The sequence below is a fragment of the Erpetoichthys calabaricus genome, chromosome 13 (assembly GCF_900747795.2).
Source record: "Erpetoichthys calabaricus chromosome 13, fErpCal1.3, whole genome shotgun sequence".
In the NCBI taxonomy this organism is placed as follows: Eukaryota; Metazoa; Chordata; class Cladistia; order Polypteriformes; family Polypteridae; genus Erpetoichthys; species Erpetoichthys calabaricus.
Genome location: NC_041406.2, coordinates 73,485,110 through 73,509,546, shown reverse-complemented (window position 1 = coordinate 73,509,546; position 24,437 = coordinate 73,485,110). Strand labels below are relative to the sequence as shown.

General features: G+C 38.0%; 1 protein-coding gene across 1 annotated transcript in view; it reads right to left on the bottom strand.

The window, feature by feature from the left end:
* Positions 1-24,437, bottom strand: part of itga8 (integrin, alpha 8) — a 250,776-nt gene that overhangs the window by 49,377 nt on the left and 176,962 nt on the right. The window contains exon 24 of the mRNA XM_028817120.2: positions 11,092-11,197. Coding sequence (XP_028672953.2) covers positions 11,092-11,197 — 106 coding nt within the window. The remainder of the gene's footprint in view (positions 1-11,091; positions 11,198-24,437) is intronic.

The window sequence follows — 24,437 nt, the reverse complement described above, 5'->3', positions numbered from 1 at the left end:
TCTCTGATAGGCAAAATCCAAAACCTTTAGTAAGCATTTGATTTTGGTTAACCATTAAAACTGCTGTTTTACTTTATTTTACTCCCCACTGCTCAGTGCTCTGGCAAAGACACCAGCCTGGGAATGACTTCCATATGTGGAGGTGGTTGTTTACCAGCCTGAACAGTAGTCATCAATCAACCTGTGCTTGTTTGGCTTTGTTTCTTGTAGAAAAGCTGAATCAAAAATTTTGATTATTATCAATTGTTTTTTGAAGTTGCAATTAGTAGTATTTTCGTAAAATCAGGAGTTGAGAGACCTGCACCAATGTGTTTTGTTAGAAGGCGGATGTAACAAGTGTGTTAGACTATGGCACCTATGTTCTAATTGAAGCCAAATGCAAGGTGAGGGGAATATGTGCTGCTCGCCTGTCTGGAGTTCATTAAAGATAAATACCTGCATACGGGAGATTCACGCTCGTTTTAAAAAAGTGTAATACACTCACTCAGCACACCATGAAATTTGGCTTTCCTTTGATGTCGGCTACTTTTCAAAGGCTAAGCTTGTTTACAAAGATGTAGTCTCTCTAAAAATTAGCAGACATTAAAGTTCCTCTATAGGGGGCTGGCTGTTTTTTAGTTGTTTTGCGAGTTTTTTTTTTTTTTTTTTTACTTTTGTATCCATACCATTTTTCCCATTAGCTGTAATATCAAAGCTTTCAGTTAATGAGTGGCACATTTAATTTTCTTCCACAGCAAAAGGAGTCAACTATTATAAGAGCTTAAGTAAATCCTGTGGTGGATTTAAGATTATAACCGAGGGCTCATAAGGACAAAAGTGTTCTTTTCATTTTCCAGTATATACTGTAGTTTAATAATAAGGCCAATTTTATATATAATACTTGTTTTGAATTCTTACATGCTCTGTAACATGCCAAACATAAAATGCCACATAAATACAGAATACATAAAATGAAAACCTGACGTGATAATTTGAATTCTAATTTGGTATCAACTGTTATTGACTTTGTGAGAGAGTCCTGTGGTGGGCTGGTTCCAGTCTTCATAAGCCTGAATTACATTATGTGGATCTGAAAATGTCATGTTATGTTATTCTGTAACTTAAGGTTGTTGTTTTATGAAAATAACAAAGTAGGAATTATTTTTAAAAAATATGAAGGCACACATTTAAGAAACATACATACAAAAATGCAGCAAAGGGAACATTCATGATTACTCTCACATCCACAATCACACAGAAAAACTAAATAACCTACTGTATCTTTAGAAATGTGGGTGAAAAAGCAGAGTACCTGGGTGAAAACCCCATAGAGAACAGACAGAAAATGAAAACTCCACATAGGCACAACCAGACGTGAGATTCAAATGTAGGATGTAAAAGGCACATTGCTAGCAACTGCAACAGCATACCACCCACTTCCAAGAAAGAGTGAGTTCTGAGTATCCCGTAGGAAACACCATAGCATACTGGTTAGTTCTGGAGTCCTGGGTTCAGTTTCTGATCTTTGGCTCTGGAGTTTTTGTGTTCTCCTTGTGTCAGTGTAGGTCTTTTGTTTTTCACTCACATCCCTAAAAAATGCAGCTTGGGTTTATTGGCCCAGAATAACACTTTAACTTTATTCTCATATGCACTTGTACAATAAAAATCTTATTCTGTGAGTCCTTCAGCAATAAACAAGAATACACTACAACAGTCAAGAATACACAACAACTAAACAAAAACACCTCAGGTGTAAAAAATGGCAAAAAACAAACAGAAGTAAGAGTGCACATGCAAATAATTAAATGATTCAGTGTAAGCTCTGCAAGTATATGGTCTCAAGACAGACTTCCATCCTCCAGACACAAACTAGTATGCAGTGCTGAGAAGAGGGGCAGTGGATGGGTTTTATTTATAAGCCTGATGGCATAAGGGAGACAACTGTTTTTCAGCCTTGTTGTTCTAGCAGTACTGCGGTGGGTTGGCACCCTGCCTGCGATTGGTTCCTGCCTTGTGCCCTGTGTTGGCTGGGATTGGCTCCAGCAGACCCCCGTGACCCTGTGTTCGGATTCAGCGGGTTGGACAATGGATGGATGGATGTTCTAGCAGTATGAACAGTTCCTGCTGCCAGTGGGTTGTGTCCTTAATTATGTTATGGGTCCTCTTGAGGACTCTGGTGTTATAGATATCCACTAGTGCAGGGAGAACTGTTCCAATGATATTTTACGCCAATTTTACCACCCACTCAAGAGCCTTGAGGTCCAATGCTGTCCAGACTGTGATGGAGTAGGTGAGGATACTCTCAATCATGTAGAAGTTGCTGAAGATAGTGCTTGGCATGTCAAACTTCCACAGCCTTCTCATAAAATACAAACACTGTAAGGCTTTCCCCACCAGGTCTGTGAGGTTGTAGGTCCAAGTGGGATCCTCAGAGATGTTAAAACCAAGAAATTAAAATGTGGCCACTCTCTCCACCTCGGTCTCTCCAATGTGCAGTGGTAGGTGCTGACCTCTCTTCCTCCGTGTATCAAAAATCATCTCTTTCATTTTTTTGGTTTTAAGTAAGAGATTTCTGTCCTGACACCACTTCACAAGGCCTGCTACCTCCATCCTGTACGCTGACTCGTCACCCCCTGAAATTAGTCCAGTGACGGTGGTATCGTCCACAAATTTAATAATGTTGGCGGTGTTATGCTAGGAAGCGACACAATCATGGGTAAAGAGCATGTACAGCATGGGACCCAAAACATATACATGTGGGGTTCCTGGATTTATGGTTATTGTTTTGGAAATGTTGTTCCTCGGTCTGATTGACTTCGATCTGCCTGTTAAAAAGTTCAGGACCCAGTCGCAGAGAGTTGGTGGCAGAGCTTGCTGGTGAGCTTAGCTGGTAATCACAGTATTAAAAGCTGAGCTATAAGCAATAAACAGCAATCGGACATAGCAGTCCTTGTTCTCTAGGTGTGTAAGAACTGTATGCAATGTAGGGGTTCATTGTGTTGTGTATGAATGTTTGAAGGTGCCTCATAATGATTCTCTCGAAGCATTTCATCACTATAGGAGTCAACGCAATGGGCCGGTAGTCATTCAGACAATTAGCTTTTCCCTTTTTTAGCTGTCGAATATCGGTGGTTGTTTTGTAGGAGGTGAAGATTGTGGCTTGTATAAGGGAAAGGTTAAATTTGTCAGCCAGAACATCAGCAAGGGTTGAAGTGCAAGCTTTGAGTGCATGTCCAGCGATGTTATCTGGGCCGGTTGCCTTCCGGGGATTTATCCTCCTCAGAGACTTGTCCACATATGCAGATGATATTGTGAAAGGAGGCAATGAACCTTAACTAGTCCCCTTTCTGCCTAATGACTCGGTGTGGTGGGCCTCGAAGCGGGCATAGTATTTATTGAGCTCATACAGAATAGAAATGGCTGTCAGTGGTCAACCCTCTACTTCTGTCTCTATAGCCTGTGATTGTTCTCAATACCTGCCACATACTCCGAGTGTCAGCAATAGTGTAGCGACCTTCCAGTTTAAGTCTGTATTTCTTCTTGGCTTCTCTAATAGCTCTGTGTAGATCGTATCTTGAATTTTTGTACTCACTGGCATTGCCTGAGGCAAAAGCCTTGGAGCGAGCATGAAGCGCGAAGCAGACTTCAGAATTAATCTATGGTTTATTGTTTGGATATGATCAGATGTGCTTGGGGGCACAATGAAATCAGTGCACGTGCTTATGTAGCTGGGAAGTATTAAACTGTATTTCTGCAGGTTAACAGTGCTATCTTCATTCATAGCTGCTGTTTTAAAAACATCCCACTGAGTACACTGAAAGCAGTCCTGAAGCTCCTGCTCTGATTCTTCTGTCCACACTGCCCACGGTTTTTCTTCCAGTGGGAACTTGTTTGAGGAGCTGTCTGTATGCTGGATAGAGAAATACAAAGATATGATCAGACTGTCCAAAGTGAGGGCGAGGTACAGCCTTAGACGCCCCATTCACATTACTGTACAAATGATCCAGTGCCTGCTGTACCTTGTGCGTGTGTAGATCAGGAGGCAGTGAGTCTTCGGTCAGTCTGAACGTGACCTGCAAAGGACTGACACCCTACTCAGTGTGATGGGGATCCACTTGAAATAAAATCAGTTTTTACTTGGCAGCAGGGGTTTTGCACATTAAGTACTGATATTGTATTATAACTGTGTTGTATTCCTGTAAAGCACCTTGTGGTGGGTATACTGTTAATGGCACTATATCAAAATTGAGTGGGACACCTGATGAAAAGAAACAAGTCAAACAGTATCTTTAACGGGGCAGGGATTTCTCTACTGTGACTAGACATCATCTGCAAACCACTTTAATGGACTGTGGCTCTGTCCCTGCATGAAAAAATTGCATCACCTCAGCTGAAGCTCCTGAGCACAGCAGACAGTTCAGATAACTGAGGATAACTACAGTTTGAAGGTATGAGGCTTACTACTTCAAATTTAATGAAAGCACTATTATTCTGTGGTTAAGAACTAACTTGAACTATAAATTGGAGACAGAGTGTCCACTGGGATTGTGTCAATTTGGTAGAGCCCTAGGACTGCCTAAAGGAGCCAAAATGGAGCACGTCTGTTGATTCAATGATTCAGAAAATGAGGAATAATTTCCTCTGAAAAGTTAGCATCTGTTCTTAACCTTTTATTCTCTCTGGTTGTGCGCCTTAATCCCTCATGAAGGCACATTCCTCAAAATTAAGGTCTGGGAATTCTCTGTGACTTAACAGCTGCAGGCCTGTGTTTTTTCCTGGGCTACTCTTGAATAACTTCATGGTGTCATTAAAGGTAAAGTATTTGTTCTATTATAAGCCTGACCTGGTGGCCAACATTGTCTCCTGGAATGTATCTATCATTCAAGCACTAGAGAACCATACTGGCAGGCAAGCAATAAGATGGAAAAGTCCTCTTTCCCTCTGTATCCAAACTGAGTGGCAGTACCATTTTTAGATAAGATTTGACTGAAAAGCCAAAGTATGCTAGAAGTGAATAATGGACATAAAACATTGGTGTAAAAGAAGCTGACACTTCTAAAACAATTTTGCAGAAATTTCCAATTTCTAAAATACACTGACATTTTTATTTTTTACAGTGAAATTATCATGCTTATCAAATGATATAAAAAAATCACAGATTTGAAGCCACTATGAAATGCTTGTAGTTAATTTGATTGGCTTGTAACTAAGATGTCTTATCTAGCTGCCAAGCTACAGTGAACTACAGTATGTCATCTAAGAGTCATATATTATACATTCCTTTACTTTTCATTCATTCTTTTATCTGCTGCTTCCATTTAAGAATCATAGGGAGCCAGGGCCTATTCCTAAAAGTGCAAGGTGAAAATTAGGAATCAGCTCTTGATTAGATGCCAGCTCAACATGGAGCTTAGTCCCAACCAAACCTGTATTCATTCATAATGCCAAATTACAGTTGCTCTTAAATTTAATCTGTACATCTTTGGAATGTAGGAGAAGTCACAGGAAATCACATATGGGTAATAAAGAGATAGGGAATGAAACCAAACTTCTTGGAAACTTTCTGCTTATACATCTATCCACTGTGGCACCCTAATTCTTCTTTACATTTTATAATGGAATAAGTGACATGCTGGCACACTGACACACATTGCTGTCTGACCATTTCAAACACCTAAGTTCAAATTTTGGCCAAGTCACTGCTGGTGTGGGCTTTACAAATTCTCCCGTTGTCTGTAGATCTTTTCTCTTACTTTAGTTGAATTACTGATACTAATTTGGCCTGATGCAAGTAAGTGTACCCCACAAAGGATTAATAATTCCCTCTTCAGAACTTATTTTTGCCTTGTGCAATATGCAATCTGGACTGCCCTTGGCCTGTGAAACCAGAGTTGTGGAGTTGGAGTTCTGGAGTCAGAGTCAAAAGTAATTATTGGGTTACTTAAGGTCAGAGTCAGAGTCTAAAAAAATGTACAGACTTGGACTAAATGCAAATTGTGATATAATGTGTTAACATTTCCAATTTCACATATGTTAATTTGATTAAATTATTTTTCTTTCTAGCCTTTTCATAAAAAATATAGCATCTTTTTTAATGTTATAAGTTTTTCTTTTGTTTAATATTATTCGCTGTTTGTAAGCTCTTCAATAAATAATATAAAAACCTACAACAGCATTGCTACAGCCTTTAAACCCAAACTTTAACAGTTTAGGATGCTAAAAAGTAGCCTGATGATTGACGTTTGCAGAGATGAAATGCTTTGTATCTTGCATGTTATGTGATTTCAATCAACACAGTAAATATAAGTCTAATTACAAATAGAGGAGTCTGAGTCAGAGTTCGTGGTATCATAAATAGTCGGAGAAGTCAGAGTCAGAGTCAGGGTCGAAGGTTTTGTGTACCAACTTCACAGCCCTGCCTGTGACCCTGAATATGAATTAAAATGGATAAAAATTGATGGATGGAATAAACATCCATCCATTATCAAACCCACTATATCCTAACTACAAGGTCACGGGGGTCTGCTGGAGCCAATCCCAGGAATCAAAAAGGCAGGAAACAAACCCCGGGCAGGGCGCCAGCCCACTGCAGATGGAATAAACAATATTATAATAATTTGACTTCTGAAGTTACAAAACCAAAGTATGTGAGGTGAGGTAATAACACACAGACATAAAAAGAGTGAGAATAATATTAAGTAAAAGAGGATACCAGTGTTCAATCCCAGCTCATTCACTCTTTTGTAGTTTTTGCATATTCTCACAATTTTATGTGGGTTTGTATGCAACTACATTTTGACATGCAAATCGGGCTAACTGGTGATTCCAAAGTGGCCTCCATTAGAGGTTCCTTTATTGGTAACCTAATTCAAATTAAAACAAAAATTATTATACCTTCCCAAAAATAACTTTGTAGTTTAAAATGCTGTTGCTACACATCCACTCTCTTGGAAAAATAGCTACTTTGATAAACAGTATTACTTTTGGTAAAAAATCTGAATTCTGTCTTATTACTGAAACCTGGCTTGGTAAATTTGACACTATTCCTTTAGCCAAAGCAGCAGCAAATGGTTTTACATTCCTCCAGAAATCAAAAGATACTGGTCAAGGAGGTGGCCTGGGGATAATTCTTCTAAAAATTTAGGCAAATTTATCTCCTTTGACACACTCATATTAAATATAATAGTAGTACTAGTTTACAGATAACCAGAGCCATATTCACCATTCATCACTAAATTTGGTAGTTTGTTATCTGATTTAGCTATAAATTATGTAATGTTTAATGCAATGTTGATGGGGGATTTCAATATCCACAAAGATGTGAAAACTGACACTTGTAGAAAGTATTTTAATCATCTGTTAAATAGGGTTTGACCAGATTGTTAATGCTCAACTTATTGTCATAATCATACATTAGATCCAAGTATTACTTACAGCATTAAGATTCAAAATTTAAATATTACTCCCTAAATAAAGTTCTCTCTGAACAATATCTAATTACATTTGATTAGTTTTTGCCCTTATTAGTATAATAAGAGATTAAAAAAAGAACAGCTTATACAGTCATATGAAAAAGTTTGGGAACCCCACTTAATTCTTTGGTTTTTTGTTTATCATTGGCTGAGCTTTCAAAGTAGCAACTTCCTTTTAATATATGACATGCCTTATGGAAACAGTAGTATATCAGCAGTGATATTAAGTTTATTGGATTAACAGAAAATATGCAATATGCATCATAACAAAATTACACAGGTGCATAAATTTGGGCACCCCAACAGAGATATTACATCAATACTTAGTTGAGCCTCCTTTTGCAAATATAACAGCCTCTAGACGTTTCCTAAAGCCTTTGATGAGTGTCTGGATTCTGGATTGAGGCATTTTTGACCATTCTTCCCATACAAAATCTCTCCAGTTCAGTTAAATTTGATGGCTACCAAGCATGTACAGCCTGCTTCAAATCATCCCATAGATTTTCGATGATATTCAAGTCTGGGGACTGTGACGGCCATTCCAGAACATTGTACTTCTCCCTCTGCATGAATGCCTTTGCAGATTTCGAACTGTGTTTTGGGTCATTGTCTTTTGGGAATATCCAACCCCTGCGTAACTTCAACTTTGTGACTGATGCTTGAACATTATCATGAAAAATTTGTTGATATTGGGTTGAATTCATCCAACCCTCGACTTTAACAAGGGCCCCAGTCCCTGAACTAGCCACACAGCCCCACAGCATGATGGAACCTCCACCAAATCTGACAGTAGGTAGCAGGTGTTTTTCTTGGAATGCGGTGTTCTTCTTCCGCCATGCAAAGTGCTTTTTGTTATGACCAAAGTCCAAAGCACTTTGTTCCAAAATGAATCTGGCTTGTCTAAATGAACATTTGCATACAACAAGTGACTGTTTGTGGCATGAGTGCAGAAAGGGCTTCTTTCTCATCACCCTGCCATACAGATGTTCTTTGTGCAAATTGCGCTGAATTGTAGAACGATGTACAGATACACCATCTGCAGCAAGATGTTCTTGTAGGTCTTTGGAGGTGATCTGTGGGTTGTCTGTAACCATTCTCACAATCCTGCGCATATGCCACTCCTGTATTTTTCTTGGCCTGCCAGACCTGGGTTTAATAGCAACTGTGCCTGTGGCCTTCCATTTCCTAATTACATTCCTTACAGTTGAAACTGACAGTTTAAACCTCTGAGATAGCTTTTTGTAGCCTTCCCCTAAACCATGATACTGAACAATCTTTGTTTTCAGATCTTTTGAGAGTTGCTTTGAGGATCCCATGCTGTCACTCTTCAGAGGAGAGTCAAAGGGAAGCACAACTTGCAATTGACCACCTTAAATACCTTTTCTCATGATTGGACACACCTGTCTATGAAGGTCAAGGCTTAACGAGCTAATCCAACCAATTTGGTGTTGCAAGTAATCAGCATTGAGCAGTTACATGCATTCAAATCAGCAAAATTACAAGGGGACCCACATTTCTGCACAGCCAGTTTTTCACATTTGATTTAATTTCATACAACTAAATACTGCTTCACTAAAAATCTTTGTTTGGAAAACACCCCAGTACTCAGATGTTCCTAGGAAATGAAATACATACCACTGTTAACTTTTTTGTTGAAAGTAGAGTCAATTATTATGCAGGCTGAGAAGGTTTCCCAAACTTTTTCATATGACTGTAACTCTTGAACAAAATTTAAAGATATTTTGAGAACTAACGAAAAATTCAATGGCTTTTCTGGCACCCATTAGTATTATCGATAGTTCATAACTGACTGGCACAATTCTTAATGTAGCAAAAATGTCAATAATCATACTGTTACTTAAAAAAATCAGAACTAAAAGTGCATCCACTTAAGAATTATAGACTTCTTTCAAATGAACGTGTTCTTCCTAAATACTTAAAAAAGTAGTTCACATACAGTTTCAGTGCTCACAACTTATTTAAGAAATATCAACCTGGATTCCACTCAGGTCACAGAGCAGAAATGACACTAACCCTGGCTGTAAATAACACTCTTAATATCTTCTCATGAAGAACATTTCACAGCAATGTTGTTGTTAGATTTAAACAGAACCTTTAACAACAATAACCACACCATTCTTTTGCATAAACTTGAAAATTACATTGGCTTCTCAGGCACAGTCCTTGTGTGGTTTAGTTTATATTTATCAAATTATTCTCAGTACAGACTGTATCCATCATTATTTTCAGAAGTTAAATATGGTGGCTCCCAGGGCTACATACTCAGACCATTACTGTTTTCACTTAACATGCTTCAATTGGGAACTGTCATTAGAAAACATAACATTAATTTTTAACTCATGCAGACAATACTCAGTGCTCTGCTGTGGCATTTGGTGTCACTGCTCTACTTCTAATCTACTTTCCTAACTATGGAAAGACATCTGAGATAGTGGGAGCCTTGGAATCAACAGACAGAAAGATTCTGTCATCAGGTTAAATGGCGCAGCACAGACTTTACTGTAAAATGCCCCGCAGAGGGTAGGCAGCCAGTTAGTCTAAGTCTCAAGGACTGTGACTGAGTCTGACTTTGTTTTTTGACTTTGTGTTATAACTGACCGTAGACCCCCACAGGTTAATTTTCTCCAGGAATGCTGATATTTGTTTTCCTTTCCTCAACTGGCCACAACAATAATTTACAGATATTGTTAGGTTCCATTTATGCTAATCAATTCAGAACTGCTTTGTCCTCCTGTGTGTTTAAACAAATCAGTGTCATTATATGTAAGCATTTTGTAAAGTTTATAATTGCATTTACGTGTGAACTTGTTACAGAGGTCTGTGCCCGCACTAAATGAAGAACAATATACCACAATAAACTGAATTGAATTGTTCCATGTCACTTACTACATTACTCACAAATGCTTTCAAGATAATCTCACTGATTTGAATAAGAATAAAAAGCAACATTTCACTATTCCCCATTGTGCTACCACATTGCTTTTGTGTAAATACTTGTGTGCTTAAATCAAATGGTCCACACGGACAGGAGCTATTCTTTGAAGCAAAACACTGAGTGACTGAGTATTGATCAAAGTGAAAGAGACAGGGGTGGGTGGCTTTCCATAATTTTCCATTTACCTTCTTTCTGCAGCCAAATAAAAAGTTAGAGCATGCTGATTATTTTAATGTCCCGCCAGCAAGAATTGTAGGCATCTCTTGCTTTCAAGAACTAGTTTAAACTACAGCTAGGGTTGTCAGAATTAGGAATGCATGCAGGTAAATTGGGCAATGAGCACTTATACCCAGTTTAAATAGCACCTGTCTCTACATAAGTAACACGTTCCATGAGTGTAAGTTTAAGCTTGAAGTTTCAAGTAATGAGACCACACTTTTGGCCCACCTGCAGGGCTTGATCTTTGTAATGTAAAGGTGATTCCTGCCATGTCCACTGGATCGAGCAGAACGTATTTAGTTAGTAGGATCTGAGGAACCAGGGGTCCACCAGAGGCTGATGAACATTACAGCAGTCAAGGAACAGAGGACACAAGTAAGCACAATAGAATTCTAAGATCATCAATGGGAATCATTATAAAATATACCAGTGTGGAATAACAGAGCTTCACATCAGCCAGACTACCTCATAGATGTGTTGAACTTGAGGTCCAATGTCTTCCTCTTTTGTTGGCTTCTCTTTGGGTTCCCAGTGCTGAAGAGGCAGTAAAATCTGAGCAGGATGGGACACTCTGGAATGAAAAGAACAAAAGGCTCTAGTGACTTTTCCTGTCTTTGGTTGTGCCAAGAAAATGTAATAAACCTTGGGACTGCCTTATTGCATGGGCGAGTGTGTAGTTTGTGAATGACTGAGTAAGTAAAGAGTTCAGTAATGAAAATATAAACATATGTCCATTTGAAGCTTGTTTTCATGAACCTCAGTTTGATATCTGTAACTGGAAAAGGGCAAAAAGGACAATTTGAATGTTCTATTATGTGTATATTTGTGAACACTGTGCTTCCATCTGTAAACACAGAGGCTTATTCACTGTTGGAGAATTGTGACAAATCACATAGGAAATTAAAAATACGCAGAGCCCTGAACTCCTGATGTGATCAAAGTATGGGATCCTCGTTAAATCCATCTGACTCCAGCAATGTATTTGGTGGCAAAGCTTTATCAGCACTGAGCCAAAAGTAGGACTTCTCAGAATCCTTTTTTTTCCTTTTGACTTCTTTCAGATTCTTACAAAAATAAATCTAAGACAAAATAAATGTAAATAATTCATGTGGTTAAGAAAATATTATATTTTATGTAATCTATGGCCAACTTTAGTCCCATGAGATCTCTGTGCCTGCAGGTTTTCATTTCAATTCAAAATTTTAATCAAAGGCTTTAAGTGAATTAGTTGGATTGTTTGTGGTATAATTTTAGTAATTAAAAAGGCACAATTCTTAGGGTTAAATGTATATAACAACAGATAATAATAAAATAATAGCATTTTATGCATATAGCACCTTTCTATGATCGATCGATAGATAGATAGATAGATAGATAGATAGATAGATAGATAGATAGATAGATAGATAGATAGATAGATAGATAGATGCTGAAATTAGTGTGTCATTGAGGACACCCAAAAGCAAACCAAAAGAGAAAGTGGGTAAATTCCACAAGGAAGTCAAAGAGATTTTGTTGACAGGGTGTGTATTAGTATATGATAATATACTAACTTGATGCTTAATTTGCTTTTCAAGAAGTTTCTCTCTGTCCAAATTCTTTAAAGGGCTCTACATTTCTGCAAAAAAAAGTATGAGTGCAACAGTTGAAGGCCTATAGACTGCTCAATTGTCGATAATTTCCTCAGTCTGATTTTCGTGCGATTTGAAAACAGTCAGACAGCAATGAGCCCAATACACAGTATTGTCACAACTTTGTAACATTTTTTACAAACTAACTGTTTGGGAAAGAAGCCATTTACAAACACTGAGTACTTAACACTGTATGAGAACTTAAAAGCTACTAGTGGATTATTTTACATAAAGTAAGAGGATGCAGAGCCATTATTTTGATTAGTGCAAGGTTACTAAGCAAGAGTGACTTATTAAAAAGTAGCCAATGAAGGCCTGATCTATGAATAGAGATAAAGGCCAAGGCATACATCATACAAACAAAGAAGAAACGCCAAACTTAAAATCATTAAACAAATGTGAACCTAGTGTGCAAGTCTATAACTGAATACCCATAATCTTTTGAATATAAAGATTCTATTATGTTAAAAACAACTTCAGGTAAATGACAACTAATCCTATACTCCATGCAATGACAACAGTGTGCCTGGCTATTAGGGTAGACTAAGCTGAGGCCCTGTCTACAAACTTATCTATCCTTGGTGGGGTTCTTTGCTTCCAGGAGGGTGAAATACTTTTTTGAATCAAATACAGAAATATTTTCAGGGCAAAGTCTGGGTAGAGGGCCTTGAGATTGACAGGCTGTACTGCTCCTTTTAAAATGGGGTAAGTGTGTGTATTCTTGTTGCTGTTCTCCATCCTATAGCTGAACCTCATATACTGTGTAGGTGAGGCAATATAAATTATAAAAGACCATGAATCAGAGGACCCACTATTTGTCCTTTCAGCCAAATGTAATGTTGCACGGTATACTGATAATAAAAAGGGGTGGCTACCAAATTTTTAAAACTGTACAATACCGGCATTATGCAAAGCTTGGTAATGTTACTACATGAAAAAAGTGGCTGAAATTGCTTGACACTTCCTTTATTGAAAAGTTAGCGCTGTGTCTTTAAGAAAACCAAGAGACGCACGGAAGGGGCATGCTGATTCTCTACACGTGGCACTGTGTCTGGGTGACTAGCAGAAAGTCAAGTCATACTATTTCAGCTTTGTTGTATACTCATTAAATAGTTTACAAAAACAGAGATGGAAAATGATCAATAACACTAACCTGTTGATAAACAGGGCAACTGAATTGGGATATGACACCACTTTGCTTATAAATCAAATAAAAAAATTTGGACATGATTTGAACGTCAGTAGACTTTGCACCCTAGGAACCAAGTACTATTCTATAATATTTCAATAATTATTTATTGCTCTGATGCTGATCTGTCTGATCATAATATAGGTTATTACGATAACAATTAACAAGAAGAATTCATAATTGATGGTTACTTTAAAGTGTTTTTTTCTCTTGCACGATTTGGCTCAAAAAGTAATCAGCACATCGTCATTTCATAACTGGCTTAAGTCTCAAGTTTCGGTATTGTTCCATCCAGCCGTTTTAGCTCTAGAACGTCCTCAAGAAACTGTGACACACAAACACACACCTGTCATCAAGATATTGATGTTTTTGGCATTGGGGACCCTAAAATGTTAAGATCTGTTCTAAACTGGAGATTGAAATTTTGACGAATCTAAAGCTTTTGCTCCTCCCCCATAGACGATAGGTTAGTGAACCTCAAGATATTACAGCACCTACTTGCACACTGTGTCATAATACCTGTCTTGCCCAGGAGAGAACATATCGGATCTTGCTACACACTTATCCTTTGCTTATCTCAGTGTCTTCAGGGAGTTCAAAACTCAGCAGGAGTGAAATGATATTTACAGAAAAACAAGAAACGTTAAGACTAATGTACTTTGATGGGTTAATAAGTGCAACATTTTTACACAGTGCAAGTTCACAAAGAATGCTTTCTCGAAGCTTTTCTGAGAACAGACATTAAAACACAAACTCGTTCAAGTCTAATCATTGTGAGACTGTAAAACGATGTAAAATGCCATACTAAATAGGGTTAATCCCCAATGTAGTTAATGCATTGAACAAACTGATTTTTAATGCACATTTCACTAATTTACAACAATCCAGACTGTCAGAGAACAACATTGATCCTCTAGTTCTACTGTCTAAAAATCTAAAGCTGGCAAAAAAAATAATCGCTGAAGTTATAGAGACCCTCTGAACTCGGAAATGAATGTAAAAAAGGGCACTGTGTTTTATTCCAAATTTAATTTTAATTAAGTGAAAAGGTGCCAGGAAAGATTTCCCCATTGCATTGGCTTATTTCTTTGAAATATTCTTTATGTTCATGTTTTACATACTAAACATATTTAAAATAATTAAAATATACCAATGATCTGTTACAACAGTCAGTGTTCAATTCTTTGGGAAGAAAAACATTATTTTTGTATTTTGCTTTGTGAATTAATCATTATTTGCTTTGGTATTAATCCTGAGATCCCAAACTCAAAATTGTATTATCGATCCAACATTAGTCAGGTATCATGGATTTGGAATGGGTATCAGCACCAACAAATACAATAATCTTCTGGAAGAGAGAATCCAGTTCTCCACAGATGAAGGAAAGCATCTGTCCCAAGTGGAGGACTTGAACTACCTTGGGGATGTGTTTGTGGGTCAGGGTAAAGATTACCATGATGAAATAGATTGGTGCAGTGGGTTTAGTAGCAGTAAACCTGGAATTAAGTCCTCTGGAAAAGCCATTTTTTTATTAGTCAACCTATAATCGATATCCTCTTCCTTTCCTAACTGACATGTTCAGTGTAGTATCCAAAATAAAGAAGGTATGAATACATCAACCAAAATGAATTTCCTGCATGGGGTAGTTGGGTTCAAGACACAGTGAGGAGCTAGGAGGACCTGGGAATAGACAGAAGCTAAGTGAGATGGTTCATTAAGTTAGGACCCCAGAAGGCATCCCCATCACAGGAACAATCCCTTTGATTACCCTGCAAAGAACTAAAGACTGTTGATTGGCTTAAAAAAGCCTAATTTGAGGAACGTGTTCAGTTGCTACCCAACCCACACCAGCGAAAGTGGGGACAGATTGATGAATGGTATTTAAATAGAAGTGTGTGTGAAATCAAGAGCAGTGACTAAGTCTATTATCATCTTCTCATTAAGCGAACCCAGATTAAGTATAGGAAATGGGTGGCTGATGCTCCCAAGACAAAGCCAACATAAAGCCATTGCCTGATTTTGCAGAAATAACCCCTGCGGTGTGCATGGTATCTGTAGATCTCATCAGGAATGCCTAAAAGTGACCTTGTGGAAAAGGATACCAGAGAGATAAGGATTTACGTAAATTCCTTATGTGCCTTAAAGTTTCCATCATTAGAAAAGGAAATGGTATATGTGAAATGAAGCTTAAATTGTGCAGTGAGGCTTTAAAGGAGGCAGCAAGCCCCTTATTGTAACAAGTATTACAAGGTTAGGCTGGTCGATTGTGAAGCCCTAAATAATGAGTTTTCAATCAGTTCCAGTACTTTGCCCTTGAGGGAAGAACTGGCTTTGGTTACCATGAAGTGGAAACAAAATATACAGCCAAGCATAAATTCTATTCCTCTATTGAACTATAAAGTAATAAACTGTACATTACTAGTGGTGCCCCCTGTAGGGCTGAGAACAACAAGACTCTGGCTATTTTTATGGGATTTTTTTGTTTTATATTATGATTATAAGAAAAATGCCACAATAATGAATGATAAATGTATTTCTTGGTTGGTGAAAAACTTTGTTTCAATTTTTAAATGTATTGCAACGCAATTTTGCACCAACCTTTTAGCTCCAGAGCTTGTTAACATTGTTCACATGGGCTTTATGCACACACTCTCCAGTTTCCACCCACATTCCTAAGACATATGAACTGCGTTAACTGGTAAGTCTAAACTGGTCCAGAGTAAATGTGAGTGTGGGTGCGTGTGTGATGGCACCCCAAGTTGGACTGATGCTTCGTTCAGGGCTTGTTCCCAATGTTGCTGTGACGTGTTTTGGCCCTCCACAAGCTGGAGTTGGATTAAACAATCTTACATGGAGCATTGGTGTAACTTCCATTCTTGCACTAACACACCAACAAGTGAAGTTTTATTGATAATACTAAAGTCATGCATTATAAGTGAATATAGGCATATTATTGAATGTGTTATTTCCAAAATTGGTTCCTATTCTTTAGACTTAATTTTCATGACAATATAAGGATCTCTGTAGCTCCATAATGGAAGACACTGGATCAAAAAATAGCAGAAAAAATGTGATGCATGGGAAAGCATACATAAAAAAGCCCAGATTACATTATGCCAACAGTTAGTGCATGCATCCTTCCATTGTCTAAGCCTACTCAGTTCCAGGTATGGAGGGGATCAAACCCACCCAGGCTGTAACTGGGGCAGAGTGGAACTCACTCCTGGATGGGATGCCAGTTCATCACTTGGCACAGACACACCCAAAAATCAAGCCAGAGTCACTGATCAGCTTAATGTGTAAGAATTTGGGATGTGAATGACGATCCTGGAGAAAACCCAGAAGACACGTGGCACCATAAAGGGACAGCCTGGTCCAGGATTCAAACCCAGTCTCCAAATCTGTGTCATCCAATGCAAATATGCATTTAGGTTTAGGTATGTGACTGATTACTCATTTGCTGTTTCTGGAACTCTCACCTTCCAGAAACTGCAACTAATGATAGTTGTTATCAAGATAATTGTTAGGCTCTAAATGTGTTTAGTACTGCATCTATTTACCTTTCACGGGATGTCAGAGCCCAATTCAGCATCAAGGCAATGGACTGCAGGCCTCACACAAAAGCAGTCGCTAGCACTTTCACACTAGGGATATTATGAGCCACTGAGCATCATGACAGTATGAGTTTAGGAAAGGGAAAAAAAAACAACAATGGAAGAATTTGCACCATAACCTGTGATTGTGATATTGAACTCATGGACAAATAACATTGTTCCAATCTGGTTTCATAAATACTTTTTCAAACCAACTTAATCATATTCAGAATTAAGTGAACCTGGAGTCTATTCTGGCAACACTGGTATAAGACAAGAGGGCAACACCAGTTTGTAGCAAAGCCATGTAAGATTAGCAAGTTAACCTCAGCCACGTGTGTTTGTGACATGAGAGGAAAAGCAAAATGCCTGGAGGAAAAACTGCCAGCCCATCAATAGTCAACTCATGGAAACTAACATAATTACAAAGTACAGGACTGAATCCCAGAATGAAGCAGTGCCAGCTACTGTACCACCATGCCACAAAGCCATTTTTCATTTTTTTTTTCTTCTTCTGTTTTTATGAATCATTAACTGTTCTTGAATTTTAAAAAAGGGACAGTTTCTAAGTTGCTAAGTTCCAACTCAAACACTAGAAGGAGATCTGGGAAATTTCGACCTGATAAATCCGAACATTTACAACTGGATGAAGTTTGTGTTGAAGGGCCAAATCGGGAAAAAGAATAACTGCCATGTTCATTTTCCAAACAATAATGTATCACTGATAGTGTAATCTGTATGATACTATACATGACACAGTTCTGTTTAATGTATTGTGGAAAGACCATCTATCAGTTTTTTGCTCCAACAGTAAACTGATGTATAGAGTGAAAAATATGACAGGAAATCACTAGCTCTGCAGATAGAAAAAACCTTTTTGTACAGTTATGACAATTCCTAATTTAGTTAGCATAACTACCACAAGCACAGAAATCAGTCGACACGGTAGTCCAAATTTTAATGCCACTGCATGCTAAGGTTTTGTTTTCAAAGCTTTCACATCAGTTCAAGTGAAAACAACTTATCTTTAAAGTGAATGGGGGGCGTACTTGTCTTCATTTCAAAAATAATGTAATGCAGTTGCACCTGTATAAGCAGAGGGTAAAAAACTCCTTAATAAATTATATTTTTTTATCCATCACTTTGATTGTTCAAAGCTAAAAAAGAAAGGTACTGAAATGTGTAGACTTAACATTCTTTTGAATGACTAATGTATGAATAACGAGGACTTTCAAAGTTGCCAGCCTGAGCACTTGAGCACTTGATTCCCATCTGCCTTTGATTGTGTGACCTTGAGCAGCATTCTAGCCTGTTGTTTAATTGTCAAACTATATAGTAGACGTATGTCCTAATATTCATTAAAAGCATTCTGTGTGACCTTAAAAAAGATTTAAAGTTCTTATGTGAAAATTTGAGAAGGATTTGGCTGCAGACTGCTGCATTTCAGGACCTTCACTAAACGGCCAATCGGATTGCATGCTTATGTCACTTGATTTACATAGTGGAAACTTCAAGAATATTCATTAAAAGCATTCTGTGTGACCTTAAAAAAGATTTAAAGTTCTTATGTGAAAATTTGAGAAGGATTTGGCTGCAGACTGCTGCATTTCAGGACCTTCACTAAACGGCCAATCAGATTGCATGCTTATGTCACTTGATTTACATGGTGGAAACTTCAAGAAGGGTCAGGCTGTGGCTACAGCACTAGACTGCAGTCTTTCTACATGACATGACTACTACAAGTCATTCCAGCCCTAATCTTATCCATTGCTTAAGGATGTTTTAAAAGAACCGCACACAAATGTTATGTTGCAGCCAGGGTTCCTCCTTTGGTTAGTGTTCAGATTCATTTTGTATGTCTTCTTTGCTCATGTTTGGTTAATTTGCTTGCATTAATATTGTTATTTATGTTAAGTTATTTAATTTCAATATGTCCATGCTTCTACTATGCTCCATGTATTTTGTGCTTGGTTCTCCAAGAAGGTGGGGCCACCTAATTATCTCCATCAAGGGACTACCTTCAACCCTATAAAGGCTGAGGAAACACACAGTTCCTTTTGGTGCATTGTATGCACTGGCCATTAGTGAGTTCTATGTGATTATTGCTTTGAATTGTTGTTGATTCTCTGGATTTTTGACCTCTCAGCTCTGTTTCTAGTCCACTCTTTGGAACTGTGTTTTGGGACTTGTTTACCTGTGGATTTCCAATTTTGCTGTAGGACACACTGACATTATCCATGCTATGTCTAAAACACAAGTCCCGGCTTAAAAGCCGGGGCCCGACACTTTCCATGCCAGCTAAAAAGTCTCAGCAACTGAGTTGACTTATAGACAACACCTCTTGGGCCTTTTGTGCTTCTTGGAGCTTTTGTGCTAAGGAGCACTTTTGATAATAAAATTTTTGCACCTTGACTTTTGTCATACAAGCCAAAGATTGACAGATCTTTCCTTTTTTTAGAGCCTTTTGCAAAAGTTTTTGGGACTTTATTTGCAGGAACTATCAAGTTCACGATGGTGAGATGCACCTTAAAATGGCCGTGTTGAAAATCATGCAGATGACTGGGCGTGTAGTGTAACATCACTGATCATTGACGTGTAACGCAGGGACTGCTAAACAGCATCGGATATGTGAGATAAGAGCTCTACAAGTCTGTAGTTTCACTTTATTGGAAAATGTGCTCAACCAAAGAACACAGAGGAGACTACAAAGCAGCTATTCCCATTTAAGATGACAATGGAAAGAAACTGAATGAAGTATGCCATGGCATAGAAGACGGTAGCTAAGAGTTATCAGAGATGTGAGACGACACCCTAGTGAAATTAGTGTCCTTTTCAAATGTACTGCACATATACGAAGAGAATGTTCACATTTTTGTTTTGCTTTATGGGCTTAACTATACCAGACAACTCTCCACTGGGAGTATGTGGCATGTTGTGGAAATTCCTTAAAAATTATGGTGTATTTGTCAAGCTTAAGGGTGAATTTGAGCAGACAATATGGAAGAAATTGTTCTTACGTCTAACAGTATAGCATGTCTGATTGTGTGCCTGCAGGCTATTCTTGCTTTTGCATTACTAAAAACACTGTTTGCAGTGACAACATAGTTTTTGGACCCCTGTCAAATTTTTCGATGCAGTGCTCTCTGGAAAGGGCTTGCACGTATGTCTCTTACTTTCTTCTGATCTTCACCCATAATGTAAAGATTTGCTGTTAGGTTGACTGGTGAATATGTGGATGTGTGCATAAATGTGCCCAGAAAGTTGTGTCTCAGTACAGGATTGGTTCCTGATTTTTGCCTATCATTGCCGGGTTAGGCTCCACGTCCCCATGACCTCTGACTAGAACAGCTGGATCAAGAAAAAGATGAATGGAGGAATCATTTGTTATGTGTGATGAACTGACCTGGGATTGATACCAGGTGAATAAGAAAGTAGAGTAAAATAGGATCATATGCCTAATAAACTGATGCCTTTATGAAGTAATGGTTATAACAGCAATGGAAAAATAAGACTGTGAACACTGATGTCAAAGTAAATGAGTTAGATCCTCTATGTTATAAGAGGTAAACCCAGAGATACATGTGCTGTCACTTATAGAGAAGGTTATATTTCTGGGTAACACCAACATAACAACCATGCTTTTTCAAAGTGGCACAATTTCACATTCAACCACTAATTCTGTTGTAGGGTTTCTAATTGCACTGTATAGTAAAAGTGTAAATAGCTAGGCTTTTCTATGATCTTTCCCTGTAGCCAAATCAAATAATAAGTATATCAATAACCATCTCATTAAAGAAACTCACTGCAATTTTAACATCAATCACAAAAAAAATTATATTATTAAACTAGGGGGCTTACCCCCTGTTCGCTTCACTCGCCAACCCCCCTCTGCAGCTCATGTTGTGAAGAGGGGGACTGAACGCACCCCAAGGAGACGCGATCACCCCTCTGAAACCCCCACTTAAACGGTGATACAATGGAAAACAAATACAGTTTTTTTTTTACCTCCTCTTTGCTCGATCAGCCACAGGCTTGCTGCTGCTGCTGCTGCTGTGCCACGTGATCGGCATCTCGTGCAGCATTTTGAACATTTAAAAGCCTGTACAGCAGCTGTCTTTGTCATCTACTCTTTGTCTTTTATTTCTGGCCCCGGGCGTGGTTAAATCTCTTGGCACAAAGTCTCGTCACGCAGGACGCAAGTTCTTGATATTTTAGTTTATAATTTAAAAACAGAAAAAGAATCTGAAAATCTAACAACATCACATTAAAGTTCTATAAATTCTGAAGAGAATGATACCAAACATATGTATGCAGGTTTTAAAATAAGCCTGATTTAAAGCATAGCAAAAAACGTGACATAAAAATGTCACATAAAATCGTTGCACAAAGTTGTTGCACTTTTAGTCTTAGGATTTTATATATAGAGAGTAGATTTGTGATCAAATCATGTAAGAGAAATTTCTAACAATCAGAAGACAAAGACTTCTGTTATATAATCACAGAGAAAAAAATCAATGAACATTAAAGAGAAAACGCATAATCTTTACAAATGGTTTAGTGAATTGCTTAACACGAGTACCTGTATTGGCACCTAAAAACTGTTTCCACATTTCATGCTCGTATAAAAGATACACTTGTAAAACTAGTGCAATTTCATGTCATAAATGACCTCAGTAGATAAAAAAATTCAAAATATAAGTAGTCGTGATATATCAGTGTTTGTCTTACAATCTGGGTCCATCCATCCATCCATTATCCAGCCCGCTATATCCTAACACAGGGTCACGGGGGTCTGCTGGAGCCAATCCCAGTCAACACAGGGCGCACGGCAGGAAACAAACCCCGGGCAGCGCACCAGCCCACTGGAGCAATCTTTGTCCGTTATGTTAAATTAACAAATGTGTCAGGTTCATTGAAGTGATCTGTTTCTTATTTCCTGTCTTAATGAAAAATAGCAAAGGACACTGCTTCCTCCCACCTGGATTCGGAGGTAACCAAAAATGAGATTAAAGAATATTTGATAGACTTACATTAACAACAGGTAGGTCTTTGGGTGCTTTTTCAAATACTGTACTTTAGCCATATATTAACGTCTGCCACCAGAAAATGAAAATAAAGACACATCATTTTGAAAACTTGCAAATTTCTTATGATTGAATGGTGCACCATTCCCATCTCTGCTGCTACGTCTGTGATCGGCAAATGTCAATTAATTCTAATGAGCTCATGAATTTTTCCGTACTTGCTCCCGGTAAAGGTAGCTTGTGGGCAGTTATTATGGTGCTGATTCCAATGTTTGTATTCCTCTCTTTAAAGTACTACAAGCCCATTTTACCCATTGTCTGACACTGCTATGTCTATGCAGATGTCTCCTCCATATGTACTTTATAGTTACAAAAAAAGTCAACCATAACAATTTCTTCCATTATGAGAAATTCAAATAACTGCACATTATCAAAACAATGTGTCATGCCCCCTATTTTCTCATACTGAACTACAAACTTGTGACTGAGGCAGGAGATCAGTCAGTCATTTTCTAACCCACTTTATCCAGGACAGGGTTGCGGGGGGTTTGTGTTGGAACCGATGAGGCAGGATGTGACTTTTTTTATTCAGGTGTGAGATGAAACACAAAAGTACTAGCTATGACTTCATGGATTTCAATAATCTCAGGCATTTCTTTGCAATTTCTTTGACCCTCATAATGTTGTCAGTTGACACACTGTTAACAGAACAGTAAATCAATGGGATTTTTTAATGTGTTGCAGACCACTTTAAAAATAAGTACAGGTTTTTGAAAATTCAGAAAATACATAAAAATTGTTTGAAGAATCAACACAAACCTTTTCTGTTTTATTGATCTTTTCCATATGAAGAATACCCATTTATATTACATTCACTCTGTCTCTGAGAATGTACGTTTTTTTATTGCTAAAATATCAGGTTTACCTGCGGCTACTACAGTATAGGTGCAGCTTCAGTTCAGCTCTGCATCTATTTTTAATACTTTTACCAATTAAATTAGTGGCATTTTTCCCTAATGGTTATTATTGTTAACATTAGTACATTCAAAGTTTTGCACAAAGTCATTAATATTGCTGTTTATTCAATTATTTCAGCTAAACCAGGGCAGTACTAAATTCGCTACTCCCAATTTCCTGTTTTATAGTTTTTAGCTAAACTGTATACTGCCTGTACCTACATCAGTACCCCTTCAGTTCAAATGCAATCTGTTAAAACACAAAGTACAAATTTCAGCCATGCAGTTAACTCTCTGGCATTGTCAATAACACCCACATATAAGAGAGAATTACCATTAAAGCAACCTTGTCATTTCTGTCCTTGAGCTTTTTCTGTTTATCTTGCTCAACTATTTTTTAGAAATGTCCACTCCAGCTTTGACTGGGACTCTTATCCACAAACAAGGGAAGTTTTTTCTACCTGAGCACCAAGCAGCCCTGTGAGACTCCTTGTTACTAATGACCTCCATCTCATTTCCTAAAGTAATTAAAATCCTTTTTCCAACAGCTTCCTGCTTTATTAAGTTAACTTTACAGGTGTTTCTCAGGTTTTCCTACCACCTCGGCCCAAAGTGGATGGAAATGTCCAGCTGTGGCACTAACGGCCGTGGCAGCGTGTAGTCAAATGTGAAACCCACCTTCCTACCCATCTGCCTTTCTCACAGCCACAATTCCCTCTGGTAGCACTGCTGGTGTGCTAAAAGTGTGTAAAATTGGTCTTACCACAGACAGTGACTAGAATTGGTGTAAGAATTGGGGGTCTTTTAGGGGGTCAGTACTGCTTATTCAGCAAAATAATTTAAACAAAAGCAAAAACAAGTTAGTTATGTAAGAGGAAAACTGACGTCAGTTCTTTAAAATGGTTTGGAAGCAACACTACAGTAAGTCCAGAGAAGAACTGCTGGCTTTAATCCAGGACTATAGTAACAAAAAACTGATAAAGATTATACAAACTGAAATTAAGGGAGACATGAGAGATTTATTTAAATTATGAAAGAAGTAAAAGGTGGATGCAAACTGCTATTTTAAAATGTGCTCATCAACAAGGGGTCAGGATCAAAGCTAAAAGGGGATTTTTCCATCGACATATCTAGAATTGTACTTGAATTAAGCAGCTAGGGAAAGCCAACTCAGTGTTCTCTTGGAAACACCACATTAGTACCAGTTGTTAAGCTGTGTGGATTGAATGGCTCATTCGTGTCAAAACTTTGTGTCCTATGTTCTTAAAGTTAATTTTAACAGAATAAAATTAGCATAGTCAGACATCTTTATTTCAATGTGACAAGCCACTCCACATTAAATAAAGGAACCAGCCACTCTTAGGGATGTAACCACCGATGGGAATGTTTCTAAGGGTACACAGAAAGGGAAGAAGGCT